Source organism: Castor canadensis, chromosome 5 (assembly GCF_047511655.1).
Source record: "Castor canadensis chromosome 5, mCasCan1.hap1v2, whole genome shotgun sequence".
Classification (NCBI taxonomy): Eukaryota; Metazoa; Chordata; class Mammalia; order Rodentia; family Castoridae; genus Castor; species Castor canadensis.
The window spans coordinates 5,671,573-5,693,956 of NC_133390.1; the positions used below are offsets into that span (position 1 = coordinate 5,671,573).

Genomic DNA, 22,384 nt, shown 5'->3' on the forward strand with positions numbered 1-22,384 from the left:
ACTGCATATTGTGCTCTTAAAGTCAGAAGTTTCTCTCTGTTACCCAAAATTAAACCTGTCTACTGTTTCACTTTATATACTCACCCTTGTAACTTCAGTAAAAGAATAAGAAGTTCAGTTTTTTTCAATTCTTTCTACTTTTTAAAACTTTAAGTAATTTTATACTGTACACAGTTGTTGTACTCTTGATCCAGACCCCTTTGTTAACGTTTTATGAAAGTACATTACATTTATAAAATGTTTTAAAAAACTAACCTTGGTATCGAATAAGAACATGGAGAATTTACTTAGATATTGCTAATTTTCATACCAATATGCTTTTGTGTTTGAAGATGCAACTTGGAACCCCAGTGCTCTTTGCATTTTGTTTTCTTGTCATCTTTAATATGTTCCTCACCCTTTTTTTCCTGAACTCACTGTTTTTCTCAATGCTGGTCACTTTTTCTGTAGAGCATATTTAGTTTGGGTCTTTCTGGTGTTTTCTCATGATGAGTTTGAATTTTAATGCATCTTGGATTATGCCCTGTGGAAGTGTTCGTTATGAGGGATCCATATATCGTTTGCATTGGGAAATGACTTGGAATAGGGTGAAAACTGCTGTGCATCTTGAGACAGGAGTTGTTTAGAGTTTCGTGAGCAGTCTGCAGGACGCTTGACAAATGACCCAGCTTCAGTGTCTTTGTGGCCTATGTCCTTGAGTTTCCCTCTCATATGGCTACTAAAGTTCTTAGAAAGAATCATATGCTGGGGAGAAATATTTATAGATTGTGCCCATCACTTTTTATATCTGGTCCCAAACTGGAGGCTGCCTGATTCTGTCATCTCTCCTGGGTTAATTCTGTCCTCCTTCTTTGGTACTCAGACTTAGGTACCTTTCCTGGAGTCATGTCTTCTACTTCAATGTCACACTCTCATTTTGGCCATCTTCTTCTTAGATATCCTTCCACTAGCATTCACTCTTCTCTCGTGTGGTGAGTGAGGTTAAAGTGGATGCTTTAGTGTCTACTTCCTTTTCTTTTAATTTCAATCAGTTTAACTGTGTGTAAACAGGAAAAGTCAGTCATACATTCAGTTAAGTGAGGCCATTCATGGGTTTTACTCTGGAATACCAGCTTAATTTTTCTACATACTAAAAAATGCCAAAGGCTGGGTGTGATGGGTCAGACCTGTAATCTCAGTTACTCTACAGGAGGAAATCTGGAGGATCAAGATTTGAGGCCAGGTTGAGCACAAAGTTAGTGAGACCCTGTCTCGGTCACTAAGCTGGATATGGTGGTCCCAGGTCTGTGGGAGGATCATGGTCTGGGGACTGACCTGGGCAAAAGTTTGAGATCCTGCTTGAAAAATAACTAAAGCAAAACAGAACTGAGGTTGTGAGTCAAGTGGGAGACCACCTGTTTAGCAAGTGTCAGGCCCTGGGTTCAAACCCAATACCACCAAAACAAACCAACAAAAATCCCATCAGTACTCGAAACCAGGTTGTTAGCATTGCCAGTTACTTCCACAGAGAGGTGGTCAAGAACTAGTGTCATTCTGTTTGCAAGGAAGCATAGACAGGCTGGGGAGCTGTAGTTCTTGTCCTTGGCAACAGTGACTGGGTCTGCCTGCTGTTAATGTGAGTGTTTGCTTTTAGGAATCAAGATTGTACAGATATTTCAGAACTAACTCATATGTCGGAAAATGAGGAGCATGCAGACGATCTGGTACGGAGTTTCTCAATTTTATCATTACTTTTGTTACCAAATGACAATGTAAAAGCGAGTAAAGTAGAGAATGTTGGTTACCTAGCATCAAATTTTGTTGTATTTCAATAAGCTGTGAAAATAGGACATTTAATAAAGAATTATATTTTTGAATTATCTGGATGTTCACTGAGGGTAATTTGTTAAACCAGCGTTCGATATCGTTAAAATACATGAGTAATTTGAGGTGTGGAATATTTTTCTTTCCAAATTCTAGCTAGTGAAAGATATGTTATAAAACATCCTAGTAAGCTGGGGGTAGTGGTGCGTGCCTGTAATTCCACCATTTGGGAGACTTGAGGCGGAAGGATAGAAAGTTTGAGACCAGCCTAGGCTACATAGTGAGACACTGTCTCACAAAAGAAAAAAGTACCATGTAACTATTTTTTCATAAAACAAATATGTGATTTTTGCATTTAATCATAATTAAGAATTAATGAAGGCTGGGAATAGTGGTGAATACCTGTAATCCCAGCAGCAAGGGAGGCATAGCTAAGAGAATTGTGGTGTGGTCCAAGGCTGACCTCCAGCTTAAAGCAAGAGAGACCCTATTTGAAAAATACCTAAGGTACATAGGGCTGAGGCTTCACTGCTCAGAGTGCGCAAACATTCAAACATCCTTTACTGAGGATGGTACTGATGTGTAAGTGTATGGACAGGTGGCAACAGTGCTGGTATGGAGTTGCAGGATGGATGCCCTCTTTTCCTCCTCCCTTCCTCCCTTCAGCTCCCCTCCCTGGTCACTGCCACTGTGCCAGCTGAGCCACACCCCCAATTCTTTTCTTTTTCTTTTTTGGAGCTCGGTCTCACTTTATGCTCTGTTTTGTCTGGACCGTGACCCTCCTATTTACCAACTTTGTATTGGCTGAGATAGGGTGTTGTAAACTTTGTGCCTCGGCTGGCCTTGAACCTACCATCTTCCTGATCGCTGCCTTATCAGGATCTAGGATTACAGGTATGAGCTATCATACCTGTTAAGGATGTTCTTTAAAGGCAATAAAATAATTTCTGTACAAACTCTTACCATAGTTTGCTGTTTTTTTTCTAACATATGAAAACAAAAAAATGAATGTATCAGTATGTGATTCAGGGAACAGAAATGTATCGAATATAAAATCCAGGAAGTATAGGAGACTAGGTTTCTGGGGTATTAGAAATAAGAAATGTAAATTGTGGTTCGGCTCTGGGATTACTTCTGTAATCCCAGCTATTCTGGAAGTGGAGAATGGAGGATCAGGGTTCGTGGCCAGTCCAGACCATCTCAACAAATAAGCTGCACATGGTGGCCCAGGCCTGTCATCCTAGCCATGCTGCAGGCATAAATAGAATTATGGTTCTGGCTGACCCAGTCAGATATGTGAGGCACTACTCAGAGAATTAACTGGAGCAAAAACTGTTAGGGAGTTACTTGCCTACCAAGTGTGAGGCCCTGAGTTCAAATAGCATGTACCACCAAAAACATTAAGTACACTTGTACATTTTGAGTATAGGAAATGCATAAAGCAGCTTCACATTTTTGTATTTCAAACTTCTGTGCTTTTTAATATTTATTATTTCAGATCTTTGTATTTCAAGTATTTTATTACTGTATTTTTGAACCTTGGAATTGGTGCATGTTCTGAGGGAACATGAGAAAGATTTATTGAGAATGGTTGATATTTTGAGGCCTAGCTGTGTAAAGCCTCTGAAATTCTGCCTTTTAGGAACTTGTTAATAGTGTGTAACAAAGCTGGTAAGATGTCTTTTATTAATTACATTTCTAATGAGGATCTTAGTGCTGACGGTACTCTGATTTTATTCCTAGGACAACAGTGATCTTCCTAAAACATCTTCAGGAAGAAGGAGAGTAAGTTACCTGCGTAGTTGGGTTTTGTGGTTTTGTGTGTGCTTTAAGATTTTAGGTTTTGTTTTTTCAAAGTAGAGAAATCACTAAATTGGATAAGTAGGAGGTGTTTAATGTGGGTTGCTATTTCTCAGAGTGAGAAGGGAGTGAGACAGGGCTGCAAAAACCAAGCAAAACAGCCACAAAGGCAGAAGCCAGTGGCATGAGTGGAGTGTAATGCGTCTGCTCGTTGCCCTAGAAGCAGACTGTGGCGATGCTAAAACTTAAAGATGTCACTTAAAAGCAGCCGAAACAGAGGAATACAATTCGAATGATAAGGTGTGTGTGTGGGTGATGAATTTGGAGTTGAATGTGAGTGTAGCGTGTTGATAGGGACCTGGTTAAGGGCAGTGTTTGCTTAGTATGAAGGAAAGGGGAAGGCAGTTCGGTCTTTTTAGGGAAAATTAACTGGGATTTGGTGACTAAATCTTTTTTAAAGTGGGGATTTGTTGGGAAGATGAGCATTGAGGGGGGGTGGTGAGGGACAGCAATGTCTGCATAGAATGAGTTTAGGGAATTGGGTGATTATAAAGAAGTGTCATTAGGTTCTAAGTTTTAAAGTAATAGGTTAACTAAAAGGTTCTTCATAAGAAAATGGTTACAGAATCTTAATCCGGGGGGGTTTTAAATTTCACCAAATGCTCCTTAAATTTGAGCATTTTAAAAAACAAATACAAATTTTCTTTCCCGTATGTTTGCCCTATAGTGTAGAGAGGTTAGACCTGGAATTCCCTCATCGTGTCATCTTCATGACGCTGTCTCGAGAGTTCTCGTATTTGCACTTCTTTGCAGCAAATGACACCTGTAGTGGCTTATGCAATGACTAATGGATGGCATTGTATATTAGTGGATTTAGACATTTGCTGTGGGTCTCACTGGGCTGAAATCCTGGTGTTGGTCTGGCTGCAAGCTCTGGGGGTATTCCATGCCTCAGTTCCATGGCTTGTGGGCTCTTCTTCCACAGCCACACCTGAGTCTCTGACTAACCTTCAGCTCCCCTCTTGCAAAGACCGTTGTGATTGGCCCATGTGATGAATCCAGAAAGAACTGCCGACTTTATACAGTCCATGTCCTTAGTTACATCTATAAAGCACCCCTCCCATGTAGTGCAACACAGGTTCTGAGGATTTGGATGTGGACTTGCTTGCTTGTTAGGTTATCCAGTGTGATGCAGCATGATGTGTTTCTTTGGAAACACATTTTGTACACTTAGGAGAGAGTTGGTGGAATAGCTTTGTAGTGAATAATGTGCCCTTGTTGGAGCATAGCTAAACTTGTAATTTTTCTCAACTAGACAGGTTATATCAAAATTTATTAAATGGCTAGTTTTTATACTTTATTCTGGAGAAATGTATCCAGAGCAACATGTGACACAATTGGATTTTCATAGAAATGTGAGTTTCTCCAACTGGAAAACCATCTGAAGCAACACTTAACAACAGTAAAGAGCTCAGTTGCATTTTACATCAAGACCACACATGATGATGTGATATCCATGTACCGCACCCCCCCCAAATTAAAAAAAAAAAAAGGAAAAAAAAAGAATTTTAACATGATGAATGTGTTTTCAGGTTCACGATTGGAAAAAAAGGAGCAGCAGAGCTGCCAACTACATTGAAAACAGTTGGAAGAAACAGTGTAAGGAGCTAGTGAACTTAATTTTTCAGTGTGAAGACTCTGAGCCTTTTCGGCAACCTGTCGATTTGGTTGAATATCCAGTAAGTTTCCACTGTTGGAATGTTTGCGGATTCTCTTGTTTTCTGGAGAGGAGATTAGGGCAGAGATTTTTCAGCTACCTTAAAGATATCTAGGCTTTACATGAACGATATTCTCTTACCCCTAATTTAGCTGTAGGATTATAGATGTTCTTGTAACTCATTTAAGAATTTAGACTTAGTTAAGCAGTCTTAACATGGTTATCTGTTGTCTGTGTAGGCTCAGTACTAGAAAAATTATAAATGAGAAAAATTTCACTTGGAGAGGGTTCCTTTAATATTCCCCAAAAAGGGGAAGAAAAAAGAAAGCTTATAACACAGATCTACGTTGGAAGCCTGGCAATTACTGAAGAGGGGAAGCAGGAAATTAAATTCCATGCCCACTACCAAGAGCCATGAATATTTTGACATATTTCTTTCTACCTTTCCTTTGTATTTGGATCTGTTTTAAACATTGCTAACCCTTAAGAACCTTCTAGCTTTTTTCTCTTCCTCTTGTGATTTTGAATATTTTAGAGATCTGTGCAATTATATGTTTAAAAGCCAGAAGTTCAACTCTGAATTACTACTTTTAAACCCTAGGATTACAGAGATATTATAGATACACCAATGGATTTTGGAACAGTACGGGAAACTCTAGAAGCGGGGAATTACCACAGCCCTTTGGAATTTTGCAAAGATATCCGGCTGATATTTAGCAATGCAAAGGCATACACACCAAACAAAAGATCAAAGGTAACTTTTACAGTGATTCATTAAATATTTTCTCAGTTGTAGGAAGAGGTTGAAACATTAAAGATAAATGAATAGTGAAGACTATAATGAACAAAGCTTTTGCCACTGCCCAAATAGCTACAGTTTTTGCCTTACAACAATTGATGTTTATCATGATCTCCTAAAGTTTTCTGCTCAAGAGTAGAAAGAAGAATTAAGGTACCAGGAGAAAGTGGACAATGTGATACATAGAAGGAGGAGAGTCTGTTTCTTGTAATATAGGTTACTTGAAACATTGACAGAGGCTGAACGAATATTAAAAGTGGTTAAAAGGAAACTCTTAAGGAGGGTGAGATGCTGGCCACACAGTGATGTTTCAGATCTGAAGAAATGACACCCAAGCTAGCTTGATATTTAAGAATGTAAGTGACAGCTGGGCATGGTGGTATGCAGATGTAATCCCAGCTATTTGGGAGGCCAAAGCAGGAAGATTAAGAGTTTGAGACAAACCTGGGGAAAGTTAGTGAAACCCTATTTAATGAACAAGTACAAACACAAGGACTAGGGGCTTAGTTCCAATGTGAGAGTGCTCACCTAGCAACTGTGATGCCCCGGCTGGGTTCACTCCCCAGTACTGCAAAACAAAAAAAAAGAAAAATACAGAGATGGGCGCTAGTGGCTCATGGCTGTAATCCTAGTTACTTAAAAGGCTGAGTTCGGCACAATCTAGTGTGTGACTCTTATCTCAGCCATTAGCTGGGTGTGGTGGTGCCTGCCTGCCTACTCCAGTGTGATGGGAAGCGTAAAATGAAGGGTATGGCAGCCAGGGCGGGCCTGGCAAAAGTGAGACCCTGTCTCCAAAATAACAGCCAAAAGGGCTGGAGATGCAACTCATGCCATAGAGCTCAGGCTAGCAAGTGCGAAGCCCTGAGATTTTAAACCCGGTCATTTTTCCTTGTAGGAATCCAGTTGTTTCACCACCATGTGGTGAAGAGTATTCTTCCCCCATTGAGTAAACATGGCACCTTTGTTGAAAATGACTCCACTGTTAGTTCATTTCTGAAAGCTCACTTCTACTCTACTGGGATATGTCTACCTACCAGTAACATAGCTTGGTAACAATCTTACTGGTGTGGGGGTTTGCAGGTGCTCTCCAGATAACTTTGAACCACAGTCTTCCCAGTCTCAGCCTCTCAAGGAGCAAGGATTATGGGCATGAGCCACTGGTGCCTGGTCCCCCAACCCTTTTTGTTTTGTTTTGTTTTGTTTTTTTGAGATAGAGTTTCAATTGTCTGGACAACAGTCCTCCAATTTCTGCCTTCCAAGTAGCTGGAATTACAGACGTGAGTCACTGCACCCAGCCTTGGTGTTCTTAGTAATCTTTGAAATGACCAGGTGTGAGTCCTCAATTTTGTTTTTTTTTTTGGTTTTGGCTGCTTGGAGACCTTTGTAGTTTGAGGACTGGCTTTTCTATTTCTGCAAGAACTTGTTCTAATTTTGTTATGAGTTGTATTGAATGTGTAGATTGCTTTGAATAGTGTGTTGTTGACCTCTTGACAATATTTAATCTATCTCTGAACATGGAATGTCTTTCTATTTAGGCTCTTTTTTTTGCAATTTTTTATTAGTGTATATTTAATTGTGTGTGTGGGTTCATTGTGACATTTACATACATGCTTATAATGTATCTTAATTAGATTTGCCTCCCTCTGTCTTTCTCCCTCATCCCCTCTCCCCCATTTATTTAGGCTTGCTTTAGTGTCTTCCAGCAGTGTTTTTCAGTTTTGGTGAACAAGTTTTATGCCTCCTTGTTTAAATTTATTGCTATTTTATTTTAGATGTGTTTTCAAGAGAAACTGCTTTTGAGTTTTCATTGCTGATATGCAAAATAACTCATCTTGCATATTGATCTTGTACTCTGATTTCATTAAATTCACTTATCAGCCCTCATGGCTTTTCTCTGGATTCTTTGGGAATTTCTATATTTTTAAGATGTCATCTGTGAATAGAGATAACAATGACAAAATATAGTTATAAATTAGGCACAGTGAGAGATTAGCAGTAATAACCAGTGATAATACAGAACAGTTATTTCAGCATACTTTATAAAGGTTGTGTGCATGTGGTCCCTGAACCGCCATCGGCAGGCAGCATCTGCAGTGTGGGTGCCGTGGGCAGAGAGATGACTCCTTCCCAGGCGGAGTGATGTAGGGCCACATGAGATCCCCTTGTGAGACTCAAAATGGAGCAGCACAGAAATGTTGGGGGAGCTTATCTCTGGAATTTACCATCCATGTTTTTAGGTCATGGTCACTGGAAATCAGGGACTACTGTGCAGTGTTGAATAGCAGTGCTGAGTAGGCATCCTGTCTTATTTCCTGGTTTTAGGGTGAAAAATATCCTGGGCTTTCTCCATTGCGTGTGATGCTAGCTGTGACTTTTCATAAATGCTCTTTGGCACGTCTCCCTGGCCTTCACTTCAGCACCCATTGTTGTTATGCTGATTTTCAATTCAAATACAGAGAAAGCCTGAAAATAGTGAGAATTAAGATAAATCAGAGGTTTCAAACTCAAAAATGATTTAGACAGGGAATGATCTTGTTAAAGTTGGTGACTTAAGCTAGTATTCAGGTGCCAAAGGAAAGAAAGCAGTTATACAGTACTGGATATAATTGTCAAAATACTTCAGTGCTGAAGTGTGGTGACAGATTTTTGACACTGACTTTTTGATGTGTGTGTATATATATCAGAAACATGAGACCTCACATATCTTACATACTATTACATTTTTAAAAGTTTTCTGCTGTTGGAATACCTCCCCGCCTACTGTCATGTAAGACTGATATACTAAACTTTTGGACATTAGACTTAAGAACCAGAAGTTGTTTACAGAAGGACTTACACCAATGTTAAAGAAGTTAAAAGATTTGATGTTAATGATAAAAATTGTTAAATATAACCTCTCCTGTGCATGAAAGATGAGGGTATATTTTCCTGTACTGGATACAAGGTATCCTTTTCTTTGTAATTCATTCATCTGTAGAGCCAGGTACAGCAGAGGCAAATTGCAAATAGAGCCTGGTGTAAAAATGTTTGGTTCTCCCAGTTTCAACAGGCACTGCTCTTTTGCTGCCTAGGTGACAGCTTTCAAACCAACCATGACTTGGTTAAAACCTTTTTTGCCATCTGGGAGGTGTGTTGGTACTGCAGGTGTCACTGAAGCAGTGGATTGGAAGCAAGTAGCAATCCGTGTTAGGAAGCATTGGAAACAGCCTGGTGGTAGTTTCTAAAAGTACTTTTTAGATACTATATGATTCTCGTTTTACTCTCATATCCTTGCAGATTTACAGTATGACCTTGAGATTGTCTGCCTTATTTGAAGAAAAGATGAAGAAAATCTCCTCTGATTTTAAAATTGGTCAAAAATTCAATGAAAAACTTCGACGAAGCCAGAGATTCAAGCAAAAGCAAAATCGTAATGGTGTCTTTCAGACTAACAGAAGTATCAGGTGAATTGGTTATGGTACACTTTGTATGAAGGTTTTGTTTTGGTGGTACTGGGGTTTGATCTCAGGGCTTCCTGCTTGCTACACAGGTGCTGTACCACTGGGGCTGGCCACTGCTCTAGCCCTTGTGGTCTGGTTTTTCTTGAGATAAGGTCTTGCTTTTTGCTCAGGCTGGCTTGGACTGCTGTCCTTGTGATCTCAGCCTGCCAGGTAGTTAGGATTACAGATTCGAGCCACTGTGCCCGGCAGTTGATTTTTCACTTAAGACCATCCATGATACTTTGATTTAATGATGCTGAAAGTTCTTAATGTGTTTAGAGTTCTGTGCATTCAGAAAAGACTAAATCATGGGCTTTTACTACCTGAGTGCATTTCTGTCAGTATAGAATTTCACTCACTTGAAAATTTTTAAACTTTTAAGCATTTAATGAAAATTACAGATTTAACAAAATATTTATCTTTTCATACAAAATCATTGTCATACAAAGCACATCTTTATATGTCATATCTTACACAGTTATCTTTTAAGCTATATATTTAAATATACCTATGTGTTTATTATTTCTACTTTTGAAAGACATGAGGTGTCCTCTGGTCTCAGATTGCTTTTTTTTTTCCTTCCCAGTCTGAAGACTTCCTCTAAAATTCTTTGTAAGGCTAACATTCTAGTAGCACATCCTTGTCCTAGCTTACCTGGCAATGTCTTTAATTTACCTTCATTATTGAAGAATGGTTTTGATGCATATAGAATTTACTTTGTAAGTTCTGGAGTTGGAACTTAGGGCCTCATGTTTGCTAGGAAGTTCCTCTACCAATTGATCCACACCTAGAATTTTTAGTTGTCACTTTACCTGTCAGAATTTTGAATGCTTTATCTCTCTGCCCATTTCTAAAAAGTAGTTCGCTGTTAATCTTACTAAGTTCTCTCTCGTACATACTGAGTTGTTTTTTTTTCTTGGTCCTTTATCTTTCTGCTGGCCATGGTGGGTGTAAGTTTGGATTCCTTTGAGTATATCCTACTTGCACTCTATCCAGCTTTGTGGAGGTGTAGGATTTTGTTTTTATCAAATTTTGGAGGTTTTCAGCCATTATTTAAAAAATTTTTTTTCTGCCCTTTTCCTTCTTTTGGGACTCCAAATTACATCTATGTTGATACAAGTAATGGTGTCTCACGTGGACTCTGCTGCTGGGTCTACCTAGTGAATATGTATTTTATTTGCTCTCTTTTTCAACTCTAGAATTTGTATTTGGTTTGTTTTTATAATGTCACTATTGATAATTCCTATTTGATGAATCATTATTCTAATTTTCTTTAGTTCTCTAAACATGGCTTCCTTTGGTTCTTTGACTATTTTTATAATAATGGATTTAAATATCAGTATTTGTTAAACCAAGTCTGACATGGGTCCTCTGGGAGACAGTTTCTACTGAATCCTTTTTTCTTCCTATGAAGGGCCTGCCATTTCCTGTTCCTGTGTATATCACTTTTTGTTGAGAAGGGTACATGTTAAGTGAGATAATGGGGCAACTCTGGAAACATCTCTCTAGTGTTTATTGCTGATACAGTGTAGCATCTGTGAATTCTTCATAAGTATCGCGCTAACCGATTGCGCCACTGGAGCATGCTTTGCAACTATGAATTCTGATTCTTACTCCTCACTGATGGTGGTTTCTGGTTTTATTTTTTGTTGAGTGACTTTCCTGGACTAATCTGTAGAGAGCCTTCCCTGTAGTGTGCAGCCACTGAAGTCTTTGCCTACCCCTAGTATCCCCCTACCCCTGCTTTTTACTTTTGATCTTGGTTCTTGGATGTCTTCCTTGCATCAGTCAACATAGCTTGGTGGTCAGAAAATTTTCTGTGAACTTCTGAGTAAGCACGGTGTCTGCCCTTTCCTGCCCAAGAATGGGGGAGGGGATCTCTGTCTGTCTTCCAGCAAGCTCATTGATAATGCTGTGGACCACACTGCTCTTCCCTAGGTTTGGTAGTTGTCCTAAGTACGTGGTTTTGATTTTCTTTAGACTGCTTTGGTTTTTGGGGTGATGAGAGGTTTTGGTGATTGACACCCTGTCCCTTCACACTTAAAGGGAGCACATTAAGACACACGTTCTCTTAAGTGAATGACTTAATCCTCTTCAGCAGCTTTGCAGCTTGTAATTCAAATATGTATGTTCCATGCAGAGTGTCAGGTAAGACTTCCCTTTCCTCTCCTTTTTAAAAAAAAAAAAAAGCAAAAACAACTTTTCATTGTGAAATGACTTCAGTATTACAGAAAAAAAATCTGCAAGAATAATTCAGAGTTCCTGTACATGCTTTACTTCTGTTTCCCAGTTTGCACTTTGCCTCATTTGCTTTAATATGGTCACATAGCGCACAGTGGTTAGGGTGCAGTGTGAGAAGTATGTCTTCAGACGCGATTTGGTTGTTTATGACATTGCAGAGTGCACCTTTGTGAACGATGGTCACGCCATCATAGGGAATGCAGAGTTAAGGGACCACTGTTGTACATGGCCCATCATTGCCTGAAATTTCATCGGATAACACACGAATGGTTTATTATGTGTATTGGTGTATTGTTTTCTCTTGTGTTATTGAGAAGTATCATGTTCCTTTACCGTGAACACAAATACTGTGCATTTGCTAAGAATCACACTCAAAGTCGAGACTCAGTTGTCTTTGTTCTGTCTGTAACTGACTCAGGAGTGTCACCAGGGCGGTTCCCCCTCCATCTAGCTCCAGTCCAAGCTGATGGCAGCCATTGCATTTAGTTGCTGTATTTGCTTGGTCCTTTTTAATCTGGAATATTTTTCAGTCATTTAAATTTATTTATTGAAAAATGTCGATTTTAACAGAATTCATCTGTTTTTGTATGGATTTTATTTTATTTTTTTAAATTGAAAAAGCTCTATTTTTCTCTTTGTACCAGGGAAAAAGCTAACACTTTAGAATGATGTAGTATAGAAAGGGAAGAAATCGTTTACTCTTGATACTATAATTTTGTCTTATGGTTAAAAAAAAAAAATCAAGATTATGGGGCTGGCTAGCAAGGTAAAAGTGCCTGCACAGCAAGCGTGAGGCCCTGAGTTTAAACCCCAGTACCATCCCCCAAAAGCAAATCTTAAGAGTTTTTTTCTTTTTGTGCTTATTTATTGATTTTCCTTCAATATTGACGGCAGTTCAAGATTTGTTGTAACTCGTTTGGCTTTTATTATTATTTAACCACTTGGTGATTTAAAGAATTGATTATAGCTGGGTATCAGGATGCACCTATATTATGAGCAGAGGCTGAGAGAGCAAGAGAGTGGCAAGTTGAGGGCAGTCCAGGCTACGTTGTGAGTTCTAGCTTTTCTGAGCTATGAATGAGATCGTGTCTCAACAGTAGGGCTGGCACAGTGGCTCAAGCCTGTAATCCCAGCTATTTGGGAGGCAGAAGTTGACAGTTTGAGGCCAGCCCTGGCAAAACGTTCATGAGACCCCATTTCATCCAGGGCTGGATATGGTGGGGCATAGTTGTCATCCCAGCTATGTGGGGAAGCAAATAGGATCACTGTCCAGGCCAGTTCACGCATAAAATGAAAATACCCAACACAAAAAGGGATGGGCTGGGGATTGTGATCATCTTTAAGCTTGGACATCTAGATGCTATTTAAAAGGCTGTTTCTCTTTTTGTTTTAAAGGAAAATAATGCATGAATGAATGAATATTACCCAGATTTGTAACCTGTCTTAGATGTCCATTCTCATTCCCTGTAATGTATAAGGATTGGGTCTTTAGGTGTAGTTTGGTCTGGGGGTAAAAACTAGTTCTGGTCTTTTTTAAAAAAAAAAATCTTTCCTGTCTATTCAGGTTTTGTTGGTTTTTGCTTTTCTGTGTTGTCTTTAGAAACATGTAACGAGATTAGGAAGTTGTGTCGTGTCTAGGCTGAAATTCATAATATAAATGAATGCCTGTTACTGCTTAAATGTTGGTTCCTCTTAACATTTAATTCAAGAACCTAAGGTGTTCAACATGTGACTGTTACTTGAATCTTTGTTCATTACTCTTAACTTTGAATAAAACTGCCATGTTTAACAAAAGGAAATATAACCAGTAATCCATACTAGAATAAGATACTAATAGTGAATGTTTTAATATCTTGATCCTAAAATTATTCTCAGAATAAGAAATAACATATTTTTAGCTGGGCACCAGTGGCTCATGCTTATAATCCTAGCTGCTCAGAAGACTGAGATCGGGAGAATCATAGTTTGAGGCCAGCCCAGGCAAATAGTTCACGAGACGAGACCCCCATCTTCAAAATAGCTAGAGCAAAATGGGACAGGATGGAGGTGTGTGGCTCAAGTGAACAGCACTTGGTTTGCAAAGTGTAAAGCCCTGAGTTCAAACCTCAGTCCTACTTTAAAAAGAAGGGAAATAATATACTTTTATGTAGGTATTCTCTGAACCAGTTTCCTTTGTTTTATTAAGTTTTTCTTTTGTTCACATCTTTGATCAGAAATATCAGGCAGAGGCGGTTAAAATCTCAGGCCAAAGTTATTCCTGAATTGGCAGATTCTCCTCCTCAGTCTACCTCGAGCAGGGCAGTTTCTTCTGCAACTCACAAGACAAGTGCTGGGACCTCTTCAGGGGTGACTTCCGGCGACTCTTCAGACTCTGCGGAGTCATCAGAAAGAATAAGAAGAAATCGACCTCGAGCTCTAAGGCGTGGTTCTGTGCTTTCCGGTGAGAAACAGAGCATTGTGCTAGTTAATATGGGCTCAGGAAAACAGGAGAACATGGCCTTGGCATAGAAGGAACTTAAAATTTAAAGAGAAGACAAAAGTAATAAACATAGAACAATTACAATGCTTGATAAGAACTGTGCTTTGCAAATGGCATAACCACATTTTAATGAAAATTTGAATCCTTCAGTTAAATAATGTGATATAAATGTTTCTTATACTTGGTGTGCAAAATTTGACATTTTTGTCTTTAATAAAAGGTACTGATAGTGACATAAGTTCAAAGGTTCTTAAACTCTAAACCATTTCCGCCATTGCAGATAACCCTTTCTTAGCATGGTGTAAGTGAGGCTGTAGGCCTTGTGTGCTTGTGCATTGCACCGAGTGGTTTCAGGGCTCATGATGACAGTATGTATTACTATTACATTTAATGCTTCCTCGTATGCCCTTTTATCCCATACTCCGTAAATGGTAGTGAGAAATACGTGTGCAGATACAGTTGTGGGACGAGTGAATTGTGGGAAAATGCTAAGGAGAAGGTAGCACATGTTGATGTTGCCACATTGTCTTCCAACAATGGCAAGAATTTGTGGAGAAACGTGCAAGTGTGCTGAAGTGGTTGACACTGGGACTTGGGATAAGGGAGCACTTGTCTGGCAGGGAGCAGGGAGAAAAAGCTTGGAAGAAAAGAAGGATTCAGTTTGCATATGAAGCACTGCATTTGGGGATGGCAGAAGGCAAGGGTTAACAGGTTAACATTTTAGAGGCTGTCAACTTGCAGATGAGTCTGGACTCTTAATCGAGTCCTTGTGGAATGAGGGAATTGGTGATGAAGATTTCTCTCTCAGGAAGACCCCGATTTGGCAGCACTGTGCAGGAGAGTGGGAGAGTCTGGAAACGGAGCCAGGCGGTCAGGGGAGGCGTTGAGTAGGAGCAGGCGAGGTGGGCAAACAACAGTCTGAAAGGAGGAAACACGGTTTGGTGTCAGAGTTAGGATGGTTATGAACCCAGGTTAGCCTGGTTAACAATTTGTCCCTACACATTTTGATGAAAATTCTGTTCATTAGAATAGGTGATAGCCTTGTAAGAAATGGATGAAGGAACAGGACAATTTGGAGTGCCTGTCTTTTTGGGGGTGTGGCACTGGGGTTTGAACTCAGTCTCATTTGCTGGCAGATGCTCTTAGCACTTGAGCCAGTCTACCAGCCCTTTTTTGTGATGCGGTTTTATTTTTATTTATTTATTTATTTTGAGATAGAATTGTGAACTATTTGCCTATTGTTGGCTTTGAGCCTCAGTCCTCCTGAGCAGCTAGGATTACAGGCATGAAACACTGGCGCCTGGCCCAAGATCCTCTCGTGTGCTTCCATCACTGATGCATGCACTCATGACGCAGAATAGTAAGAAAAGTTTCTTGTGCTGTTTAAATGATGTCCTGTTCCACTCCTTGCCCCCTTTGTGTTTCTGTATGTCTGTAGAGCACAAAGAAATGACCTTTTTGAGCTGAGTACATGTGTGGTACAACTACATTGTCAGGAAGAAGTACTAGAGACAAAGACCTAAGAAATGCCTGTCTGACCATAGGAGGAAATAGTTAGTGGTTTAATTAAGTTTTTAAATGGAAATTTGTCTACAAAATTTTCAAAATTATTTTCCAAAAAACTTAGAAATATGAACACAAACTTGATTTGCACTACTGATTATATATCTTTTACTATAAAATTTTTTTACCAGCTTTTCTTTGAGGTAGCATTTAAAAAACATTGTATTTTAAGAGTGTTTTTAGTATGTTCTGAAAACTTATATGCATAGAGATAGAATATGTGTAGTTTACCTCTTTTCACTTTCTTTTAGAAAGTGGAACGGAAGATTCCTTAGCTACCTCTACATCCTCTTCAGCTTCCGATAGTTCAGAGGAAAGCCAAGAGCATGCAAGAGCTCGTGAGTCCTCCTTGCGTGGTGGGCTGTCCAGAAACAGCAATCTCAGGGTGACCAGAACCAGAGCTGCTCAGAGAAAAATGGGTGAGCTACTCAGTAACAGTGAGTGGATTATTGTTTAATACATCTACATGTCACTAAATGTTTGTTAGGCTTCTTAGATTTGTGAAAGATACCAATTTTGGCATTAAAAATAGGGAAAATTACAAAAATAATGTTCATTGAAAAATTGTTGAAGTAATAGGTGGGTGTCGTGGCACAGTAGAGGCTGAAGCATGAGTTCGAGGTGAGCAGGGGCTACATGGCATAACATCTCAAGAAAAAAATGCTGAAATTAAAAGAACCTTTCTAATTTATTGTTACTTTATTTCTAGGTCCTGTTTTAGAAAATGGATGTGGCAGAAAAGCCACTCGAAAGAGAGTCTATTTAAGTGATTCTGATAACAATTCATTGGACACAGGTGAAATTCTAAAAGTGAGAGCTGGCAGTAACCGAAAAGTCCTCCGGAAGTGTGCTGCCGTGGCTGCCAATAAGATAAAACTAATGAGTGATGTAGAGGACAACTCCAGCTCTGAAAGTGCATGCTCTGGGCGGAAGCTGCCTCATCGCAATGCTTCTGCTGTGGCCAGAAAAAAGTTATTGCACAATTCTGAAGATGATCAGAGCCTCAAGTCAGACATTGAAGAAGAGCTAAAAGACCAAAATCAACCATTGCCAGTGTCTAGTTCTCATGCTGCCCAGAGTATGGTCAATGAATCTGAAAATGGAGACTCAGAGTCAGAAAGTGATTTGCGGGTAACCCGGAGAACTTGGCATGCTAATGGTTCTAAGTCCCATATTCTAGCAACTTCTAAGACAAAACTTCTCAAACTAGAGTCTTCGGAGGAAGAGTCACAAAGTCACGATTCAGATCATGGACACAACAGAACTGCTGGTCCTTCCACATCTGGGCAGAAACTCCAGGCAGAGAATATCTCAGAGGAAGCAGACTCTGAGCCAGGCAGCAGTACGATTCGCAAGAACGCGAATCTCTTTAAAAAAGCCAAGATTTTGAGTGACTCAGAAGACTCTGAAGAACAAGATGGAGAAGATGATGTTGGGTGTCACAAAATGGAAATGAGCCCAGGGTCAGGGAGTGTGAAGTGTGAGCCTGTTGCTGTGCCTCTGTGTTTGTCAGATCATGTACCTGAAACCGGTTTAGATTCAGATGATGGCAAAACAGAAGAAAAACTACACGGTAATTCAAAACACTTACTTTGGCTCATTGATTTAATTTCACTGTCCTTTCCCTGGTGCGTATATTCTTACATTCTTTTTTTTTTTCCTTCCTCTTGAAGCTTCTCTTTGCTCTTTCTGTTTACCCCATGCTTTGTCAACTTTTCTCTTCATTCTTTGAGTTCTCATGCCTACATGTACCTGTTTATTGCATATACTCAGTTCATCGTATTCATCTAAGAGGAAGCCAGCCTTGGCCTTAACTGTTTCCATTAAAGATTTCACTTTTCATATTGGTGAGGGGTCTATTGGGCTGGAGATGAGTTTGAGAACAGCAGAGTCAAGCATATTAATAAGCCAGGGAGTGATGGTGGGACAGGGTAAATGGTCAGTGATAGTGACGGCTGCTACTGAGACTTACTGAGCTGTTTCTATCAGGAAGGTTTCCTAAATACTTTGCTAACCATAAAAAAAAAGTTTTCTATCTTTTCTGAGGTTGTCTATTTTATAGTATTATCTGGAGCACAGAGTGATGAAATAACTACTGAATTAAGATCTATTCCTGGTATATGTGGATTGATTTAAGGTTTGCATACCTTAGTGCAGTGTTACCCAGTTCAGCCTGCATTCATGTTAATGTAAGCTTTAAGAGTGTGAGTGTGCTGCACTTGGAAATGGTTCTGAGGCATAAAGTACTAAGAGGTATGGACCATACCATTCACTGCCATCTCCCTCCAGGCTAACAAGAATTCTGCATTTAAGTTGTTTCAAATGTTGAACATTTAATAATTGCTTTACAATTAATTGCTATTTATCAAAGGTTAAAAGGATGCTCTTAATTTTTAGATTCTACGTCACAAGACAGTGGACAAAGCAGGAAAGTTTCCAGGAAAAGGGTCTGTTCCAGTGACTCAGAGAACAATTCAAAGGTGATTAGGACATCATCGAACGCCAATACAGGTCTCCTCAGGATTACTCGAAGCAGTGCAACTGCGACTGCCAATCAGGCGAAGCTCATGAGTGACGTAGAAGATGTCAGTTCAGAAAATGTGTGCACTCGAAGCAAATGGAAAAGGAAAAAAGCCCTCCATTTTGTTTGTTCCACAACTAAGAGGATACTGCATGATGGTGAGAAAGGTGTCAACTGTGAAGTGCCAAATGAACAGAATGCCTGTGAAGATCAGCCCCCTGAGCCTGACTCAGAAGGCAGTGCAAAAAGTATTAGCCAGTCTTCAAACGAAGAGTCGGACTCTGAAGTTGTTTTGGATGCAAAGCCTAATGATAGGCGTGCCAGCAGTCATAGCACAGATGTACCTTCTAAAACAAAAAGGTTCTCTGTTGGGCCTTCAGAAGAAAATTTGAAAAGTCATGTTTCAGGGAATAAGGTTAGATTGTCTTCTGAGTCAACTTTGGCACAAAAAGCTACCATAGAGAATAACTTTGAAGAAGATCTGAATTACGGGCTTCGCAGATGGAATGGCAGAAGACTCAGGACATATGGAAAGGCTCCTTTCAGTAAGACAAAAGTGATTCATGACCCACAGGCAACAGCAGAGATGGAAGGAAGAAGGAAAAGGTTGCATTCTGAAGTAGAAAATGTGAAAATACCTGACAGAACTGGGAGTTCAAAGTGTAGACCTGACACCAGTCCCAAATCAACAGATGGGGGATCCATAACTGAATCAGATATTGAGTGTGCTGATAATACAAAAACCAAGAGGAGGAGAGCGAAAGGGAAAGCAAAAGTAGTTAGAAAAGGTAAAACTTGTACAACGACCGTATCTAAAACTGTGCGGCGTCAAAGACGGAGAAAGCGTCCTAGACTAAGTGTGGATGACAATGACTGGGAGGACTTGAACTATGCAAAATCTAGACGAGCTCTTCGCCGTTCAAAGATAAAAACGAGAAATCAGGGTAGAAGGACGGTGAGATACCACGATGGGGATGATGATAGGAGCTTAGAGAATGTGCTAGAGTTCAACGATTGCACCTTATGACCTTGAGAGAAAGCCAGCTCATTTAAAGACGAAATGGACTGGAATTTATGGCGAAAGCTGGCTGATAAAATTAGTTGTCTTACAATTCAGGGAATATATTTATATTTTTCTATGAAAAGTTATGAATGTGACTAAATCATGACTGTTATTTTTATTTGCACTTGCTGGTTTTTGTAGCAGCATTCAGCACAGGTGCCAAAATATGCTTCATTTTGGGGGCAGACCTACTTTGACAGTATTTGATTACATATAAGAAGAGTTTTGAAATCTGTTAAACACTAGACATCTTGGTTATCAAACCAGTGAGCATTACTTTAATGATAGCACGTGTCATGCAGTTATTTTCCCAGTTTGTCCAGAGGTGGTAGTTTCTAACCCCTGCCCTGTAGGAGAAGGACTTCACAAGGCCTATGTTTACAAGTTCTTTATAGATGTTATGTGCATACTGACGTTCTAATCATGGGAAGTATGACCATGATTAGTAGGCAAGGTACCTGTCACTTTTCTCTGTCTGCGAGAGCAGAATGCATTAACCCAGACTTGGTCGTTTTTATCGAAGTGGTTTCTACTTTTTCTTTCCAAATGCTGTTGGGTCTTTGTTTCTCTTTTTCTTTCTTTTTAAGGAACACACGATCACTTTTATTTTATGAACTTGAGTTTATAAAGTGCTGGTATATTATTTTTAATGTTTTGAATGCATACTTTAAACCTCTGAAGCAAAGGGACACTCATAGCATTTTCCTTTAATTTGTGCACTAACAAAATGTTACATAGTTTTTCTGGTGTCCAAGACCTCCTAGTTTCCTTTGTGTGGGATTTAGCCAAAATCTTGTTCTTCCATAATGTTACTCTGCAATAGAGGAGTTGGCGTGCCTTAGATTTAGGGAAAGTGTGTTCTTTAACAGAGTGCACAGGGCTAAGAGTATTTAAGTTATATGTAGATTAGAGTTGTAGAGTCGAGTTTTCTTCAGAGTGCAATTGCAAATCGTTATTGTATAGAAAACTAGTTAAATGCCATTCTCCATCTCTCAGCTGAACTGTTGCCAGGTGCAATCTCAAGCGTTCTTTGCTGGGGCATCTAACCGTGTCGTTATTAGTGTCCCCTAGTCTAAATACGAGAAAGTCTCATGTTTTATGAGAAAATAGTTTTGGAATCCATAGGACGTGAAAAAATTTTTTTTAAATCACATCATCCCGAGTACTATAGCACACATATTTTTGAGCCAAATATTTTTACTTCCTGGGTTATTCTGCTCCAAACAGTATAGGTGGCCATTCCTAGCTTCTTTGTCCCTGAAATGGTTTACATTTTTAGTAGTTAAAGGGTATGTTACAGTATCCACCCCTTTGTTATTTATTTGCCTTAGTTATATTTGGTTTTAGACAAAATTAACCCTTTTCTGTGTTTCCTTGAGGTGGCAGATAAGCAAAAGCATCTGACTGGTGTCAGCGTTGGAGTATTCTCAAGTGTCCTACATTTTAGTTCTCTGTTCCATTTTACATGGGAAGGGAAAAGGATGGTTTTGGACATTACTGTTGAGATATGCGGGGTGCCTGCCTCGCACCTGGTGGCTTAGAAAGAGTTTTGTCCCACCACTTAGTCAGAACTGTGATGCTTTTCTTTCCTAAGCTCCTGTTAAGTGTAGAGAAGAAAGATTGATTCAGGATACTTGTCTTTGTTGACCTGAAAAAATTCCTAGGATGCCTGGTGATAGTTGACAGATCCATTAATTTATTTAAACTTTTTTTAAGCCTCTCTGTTTTATATCTGTTCTCAGGGTTATGACTCCATGTTTACGGTCATCTGCAAAAAGTTCGAGAAAACCCATAAGTAAATCTGAAATTCATTCATAAGTACATTCTTTTGGTTAAACAATACTTGACCTTTTGGGCTTCACCAGTAGAACTGCTCTTACTCTTCAGACTGAATTAATTGGTCATGAAGTGGCTGGTCATCCAGTTACTAATTTTTCTTTTTGTCCAAAATGGTTAGGCTCCTGTGTACAGAAGCAGTGTTTTGTTTTCATCAGAAAAATCAAGAACGGGTCTGTGGCTTTAACAGCGTAGTTGACAGTGGTGGCTTCTCAACTTCAGAAGTAAAGTCAAAGACTGTGAAGAAAAGCATTTGTATGGTGTTTTTTTGGTTACGGTGCTATTCTTTGTGTTAACTTTGAATATGTGACACACACACTCCTAAGTACCATTAAGGACAATTAATAAACAATTAATAGTTGAAATGTTTACATTGAGCACTAGAACATGTTTGACTTTTTTCTACTTTTTGTGAAATGCGCAGGGATTAATGCACAGATGTACTTTAATGTTTAGGATCAGTCTGTATTTTTCTTGAGAAAAAGACAAAGGGTTACAAAATGAATGTGAACTGATCCAGAAGAAGTGCTGTAGCTTTCCATTGCACTTGAAGTAATTTAATGGTGTATTTGAAAAAAAAAAAAAAGACTTTTTTTTCACTCTGGTTGTATATGTCCAAAGTCCTATGATTTTATTCACTATGTTTTTTGGTTTTTTTTAAAAAAAAGGTTTTGAAGTATTCACATTTGACCTTTACTTACTTTGAAAGATTAATTTTACCAAGTGTATTAAAAAAAGATTTAAAACGTTTAAAAGGTGAGGTTTAAAAAGTATTTTTGCCCATATCCTCCTTATTTAAAAAGGGTGTACTGACAATGTGTAGTGACTAATGAATAAAAGGAAAATTGATCCCATTTTCAGATAATTCCTAGGGTGGTCTTTCTATGTTTGGTTGTTTTTAAAGTAGAAAATCTCTGATGAGATCATTTCTTAATTTAATACCCTTGGAAAGGAAAATATAGCAGTTAGTGGTCAGCTTCTGTTACAACACAAACATTTTCTTCTATGTAGTAAGAGTTGTGCCCAAAGGAGGAACTGGTTTTTTTAGTAAGAAAATGGAGAGAAAAATTTATGTTTTAAGAA

At 39.1% G+C, this 22,384-nt stretch overlaps 1 protein-coding gene across 2 annotated transcripts in view; it reads left to right on the forward strand.

Annotated features, from left to right (window-relative positions):
- Positions 1-22,384, forward strand: part of Brwd1 (bromodomain and WD repeat domain containing 1) — a 102,385-nt gene that overhangs the window by 74,348 nt on the left and 5,653 nt on the right. For both annotated transcript variants that reach the window (XM_074072634.1, XM_074072632.1), the window contains 9 exons: positions 1,634-1,703; positions 3,547-3,588; positions 5,196-5,342; positions 5,922-6,074; positions 9,396-9,562; positions 14,053-14,279; positions 16,133-16,300; positions 16,591-17,454; positions 18,279-19,190. In XM_074072634.1, coding sequence (XP_073928735.1) covers positions 1,634-1,703; positions 3,547-3,588; positions 5,196-5,342; positions 5,922-6,074; positions 9,396-9,562; positions 14,053-14,279; positions 16,133-16,300; positions 16,591-17,454; positions 18,279-19,190 — 2,750 coding nt within the window. The remainder of the gene's footprint in view (positions 1-1,633; positions 1,704-3,546; positions 3,589-5,195; positions 5,343-5,921; positions 6,075-9,395; positions 9,563-14,052; positions 14,280-16,132; positions 16,301-16,590; positions 17,455-18,278; positions 19,191-22,384) is intronic.